At 39.6% G+C, this 5,410-nt stretch overlaps 1 protein-coding gene across 1 annotated transcript; it reads left to right on the forward strand.

Moving 5' to 3' along the window:
- The first annotated feature begins 2,878 nt into the window (after nt 1-2,878).
- Nucleotides 2,879-3,737, forward strand: LOC123576039 (keratin-associated protein 13-2-like). Its single transcript, XM_045437072.1, has one exon. The coding sequence runs from the start codon at nt 2,893-2,895 to the stop codon at nt 3,451-3,453; it is 561 nt and encodes a 186-aa protein (XP_045293028.1). The 5' UTR covers nt 2,879-2,892; the 3' UTR covers nt 3,454-3,737.
- The last annotated feature ends 1,673 nt before the right edge of the window (nt 3,738-5,410 follow it).

Raw genomic sequence — 5,410 nt, forward strand, 5'->3', positions numbered from 1 at the left:
ATCAACATGAATATATTTTAAAGGTAATTTTTAATGAAAAAGTGTATTTACAAATATATGTGCAATAAGACTGCGTTCTTAGAACTTAAAACAATAAGAAACAACAAAGTGCATACACTTATTAATATGTGTGCAGAAAATTTCCTGGAAGATTCCTGCAGACTGAATAGGTTTCCACTGGAAAGATCCCCCTCTCTCTACCCCTCCCCTGCTCGCGCTCTTTCTCCCTGTCTCAAAAATAAACAAAAATTTAAAAAATAAAGTAAGAGTATAGACTTAAAATGGTCAGTATGAAGCAGGAAGGGGCTGTGGTGATCTAAGAGGAGTGCCAGCGCCCAGCAGAGTCGACCAACGAGACAGGTGATCTCTGGCAATGTAGCAGCTTGCTACCTTGGCCAGCTTGCTGGGTGCCTGAGACAGAGGCCAGGGCAGAGAGACGGAGTGATTTTCCTCATCCTTTACCCAGAAATCGGTCTTTCCGCCCATACTTAACTACAGCCTTTAACATTTGCTTACTTTGAAAGGTATTGAAAAATATCTGAAAACGTTGCAAAAGGAGATCGTTGTCTTAAAGACTGAACCTGATGACAGGCAGTGCCCTGGAAGAACAATCACTACTCAAGGAATTCATGTCATTAAGTTACTTGGGGCCAGTGAGTCCTCTAATGCTTGGTTATTCTATGTAGTATTGGTATTTTTCCATTTCAAAAAAGATGTTTTGCAATGTAGCATTTTTCTTCTGACCTATCCAGACGACTTTTTTTTTCCTTAAACACTTTGCCTGTGCTTATAGGAGTGTTTTATTAGTCCAGGATCTACCTCTGAACTTAATAGTCACTTCAGTTTAATTTTGTTTGTCTCTTCCTTTCAGAGAGACACATTTATTAGCATTTATGAGCTATTCACTAGTATCTGTACAAAGTGCACAAATGACTAATGAAAAGTGTTAGCCTAATTAGGAATGGGTGTGGGAGATGTTAATTGGAATTGACTTATTCCAGAGTTATTTCAATGTTAATTCTCAGGACTAGGGATCTGGCCTGGAAAAGCAAGAACTTCTGAATGTTAGAAAGTCTTAGAAAGTCTTTTTTTTTTTTTTTTTTTTTTTAAGTAGAATCAAGGATTAAGAGGAAGAAAGAAAGATTATGCATTGTAATGGAGTTAAAGTCTGGCATTCTAAGGCATCCCATGTGTTGGGGGTGGTACATACTTCTTTAGTAAATTTAATAGGTGTCCATTCATAAAGCATAACTTATTTTCCTTCAGTGAATCAGAGTGATGGTTTAAGTATTGCACAAGGGCACTTCATGTGATGCATGCCACACTTTGGATTCTGCATGGGAGAGATAATCATAAAACAAAGTAACTAAGTGCTCTGAAGCAGCGTGCTTTGGAATTCAGCAAGGTAATTTTCAGGTAGTTAAGGAGCTTTCTTTTCAATGACAATTGTAAGTGCCATTCCTCTTAGTTAAACCAAATAAAATGTCAGATTCTAAAGAAGACGAATGGGCACAAACCAGATAAGAAACAGCCCTTTTTCTTCTTCTTCCTTATTTTTTTCCCCCATTAATCTAAGTATGGGTTATCCAGGTTCTTTTCTCTTTCTTGAGCTAGAAAGTAAAATATACTTCAAATGCATACAGATCAGTGATGCATGGAATTCTACTGTTGAACACTATTCAATGCAAATATTCTTAGGAGAGGTAAATAAGGCTTTTATTAGGCTTTTATATCGTAGTATAAATAAGCTTAATAGATACTTTTCTGAGACAAGTTAAAGTTAAATTTGCTTTTATATTTGCAGAGTATTTGAATCTTGACTCTGCATGAGGAGACCGTGGTTGGAGCTTCTGTCTTTCTTAGCAGTTAGGAGAAATTTACTGAACCTCTTTGAGGCATAATTTTTCAATGTGTGGGTTGACCAAAGATACTAAAAACCCCTGTTGCTCTAATATTTCAAGTTAGTTGCTTCAGAAAATGTTAAATGTTAATTCCTGAAATATTATTTTAGATGAAAATTAATAACTGCAACTCAGGATATGTCCTTTCATCAAGAAATAAGGCTAAACAACAACAACAAAACCGTATGTTGACTTGGGCAAAAACAGAAAATAATGCTTGCTACAAGACCGACTCATCAGAAAATATATGCAGAAACTCAGTTCCAGCCAACACTTCTAGTTAAAGTCTCACTCAAAGTGTTGTATTTGCCTCTTAAAAGAACATCCTCTAAGGAAGGCTTTTAAGCTTGTATTGCCTTTAAGGAAATCCATGGGCATGAACACCAAGGGTAATATCCATACCCCTTAATTCCAGTGACAAGCACAAGACATGAGAACGCCAAGCATATCACAGAAAAAGGCAGGCTAAGTGCTTTGCCAATGAATCTACAATTTAATTAAGCTAAATTAATAGATATCAGTAATTACATGGATTAATTCGAATAGAAAAAAGTAAAAGGTTCAACTGATTGTCGGTGCTGCTGAATGCAGTTAGTATTTGGAGAAATCCATTCTAATGTGCTTGTGAGGCAAAGGACAAACCACTGATTCTCCTGATAACTTCGTGGAAGTGAAGAGGAAGCTTATGCAATTCCATTTGGTAGGGCAAGGACTCACCATCCACATGGACCATAAGGCGGAGGCTATTTGGGAATATGATGACATATAACTTCAAAGATCAAATCACAGAGAATTTCTGGGGAATTAAATTGAGTAGCTTCTTCCTAAGTGTATCAGAGTGATTGAAGCGCAATTATGTGAAGATGTGATAAATGAGACTTAAGCAATAACCTAGAGAGGCCTTCTTGCATAAAATGACAAGCGCGGAGGAGGGACATCTGGACGGTGACACACCCAGGTCTAAGAGTATATATAACATGGAGTCCCGACCATGGCATTGAAACTCAGAGCATCTTCTGACGCTCACTCAGCTGAACTCCCATCTCCTGCCAACATGACCTACAGCTGCTGTTCTGGAAACGTCGCCTCCCAGTCCCTTGGGGGCTACCTGCGCTACCCAAGCTCCTCCTGTGGCTCTTCTTCCCCCAGCAACCTGGTCTACCGTACTGACCTCTGCTCTCCCAGCACCTGCCAGCTGGGCTCCTCCCTCTACAGCGGCTGTCAAGAGACCTCCTGTGAGCCCACCAGCTGCCAGACGTCCTGCGTGGTGTCCAGCCCCTGCCAGACGTCCTGCTCCCGCCCGAGGACCTCCACGTTCTGCGGTCCCTTCCAGACGACTTACTCTGGGTCTGTGGGCTGTGGGTCCAGAAGCTGCTACTCTCTGGGCTGTGGATCCAGTGGCTTCAAACCCCTGGGTTATGGAGTCTGTGGTTTCCCTTCCCTGAGCTATGGATCCAGTTTCTGCCGCCCAACCTACCTCTCCTCCAGGAGCTGTCAGTCATCATGTTACAGGCCAACCTATAGATCGGCCTTCTGTAGATCAACTTATTGAGCTTCCAGACACTTTGAGCAAAATACTTCAGTCTCTTTTTACAGCTGCTCTCAAAGGGTTTCAGTAATGTTAGCTAACCCCTCTCACCCCTCGCTCTTCACCCTTTCTCCAGCATCGAGTACTGGCTGACTGTCTAGTTCTTTCAGACGGTGAAATTAATGAATGACCAAAATATTAAGTGCATGTGTGTAATTTTGAAACGATTGACTCAGAATTAACATAAATTCTTCTTGCAGGATGTCAGTTCTGTTTGACCTAATAAACTCATTCATTCTTGCATCTGATACGTTCTCATTGTTCCTTATTGATTTTCAAAATTTGATTTGTGATCTATCTTTGGGGCTCCAGAGCTTCAGAACACCTAGGAAATGGTTTTGGATTTCCCTAGGAAAAGGCAGCAGGCGTATGGTGAAATTTGGGGGACACTCCACTGCTTAAGACCTAATAAGTGTGTATGTCTTCCACCATCAAAGCTGGAAAGGATTTTTATTTTTGAGAGTATGCCCATATAAAGCCAATATTCTCATCATGTTTTTAGTGAAGACACCTTCTTCTGCCAATTATAGTTGGTTTTGAGTTTACATTTTCAAAGCAGTATTGAGTTAGAGTTCGTCCAGAGATGTCAACCAGGTGAAAAAGCATTCATAAAATATATAAACTATTTGAGTAAATCTGCTATGTTGACATGAAAAAGAGAAAATATGAAGTGTTAGGGGTTGAAGGACATCGTGACTGTCTTTAAATATATGGTAATATGGGTTATTCAGTGTGTGTGTGTGTGTGTGTGTGTGTGTGTGTGTGTAAGAGAGAGAGAGAAAGATATACAGAGTCTGAAGGTTTAAAATGAGCAATGGGAAGAGTTATAGGGAGAAATATTTTGGCTCATTATAAAGAAATATATATTTGTGAATTATAAATTTAAAAAATTATTATGACCTGGGTACACTGAAGCTATTCAGTTTCTCAACAAGTAGAAAATGAATAGCCACCATGTTTGTTTGTTTTAGTGACTTCTTCACTGAATTAGAGGTATGGTTAGATACCTTTCAATGTTCTGAACCTTATAACCCACATAAGTATCCTTGGGATCCACTGCCCAGTAGTGGCAGTGAGAAGAGAACACATTTTTGTAGGATACTATGCAGATCCCAGGCAGGACACCCTTTGTGTTTATTTTCAACTTGAGCAAGTTTTTGTCTCAGAGGCTAAATGTAGTGTCAGAATTCAGTTCAAACTTTTTCGTGACATGTTAAGTGAAAACTCATCATGAGTGGGAGAGACACCAACAAAGATTTACCATTTACTCTAATCATGTGCCATGAATGTGTATTGATTTGTCTTCCCTGATCCCTTTTCCCCAAGCTTTTTCTAACTGAACCTGAGAAAAGAGAGCTTCTTTTCTCTTATATCCAAGGCAATAATGGGCTAAGCACGGAGGCATCAGAACCAGGTCTTCTGGGCCCAGAAACCCGCCCAAGAGACAGAAAATAGAGGAATAGAGAAGAGGGATGTAGAAGTTCCTAGTGACCCAGGAGACTCCGGTTTCCATCATTCCTTAAGCCAACTTTATTAGCCCTTCCTGTACTTGGATTATATGAGCCAATAAAGTCTTCTTTTGGTTGAAACTAATTAAAATAATTAAAATAAAAGAAGATTTCTGTCACTCACCTCTAAAGAGTTATAATTAATAAAAATGTGTCATCTAGGTGCAGAGTTACTCATTGACTTTGGTGTAAATAAACACTTAAAAATTTTTACCAGTAAGAAAACAAGATTCTGTGAGACTGAATTTCATCATTAGCAGTGAGGAGGGGCTAGTAATTCTTCCCAGTATAACGTGGGACGAGTAGAAGGTAGAGTAAAGAAAGCTTCTCAGAAAGTAAACTCAAAGGGGTCACAGTGGCCTAGCCAATGAGCGAGTCCAGGGGACACATTCAGCAAGCCTAGTGAAACTAGA

Source organism: Leopardus geoffroyi, chromosome C2 (assembly GCF_018350155.1).
Source record: "Leopardus geoffroyi isolate Oge1 chromosome C2, O.geoffroyi_Oge1_pat1.0, whole genome shotgun sequence".
NCBI lineage: Eukaryota > Metazoa > Chordata > Mammalia > Carnivora > Felidae > Leopardus > Leopardus geoffroyi.

Coding starts and splice junctions, on each gene's coding strand:
- LOC123576039 (XM_045437072.1), top strand. CDS start 2,893: ATGGCATTGAAACTCAGAGCATCTTCTGACGCTCACTCAGCTGAACTC.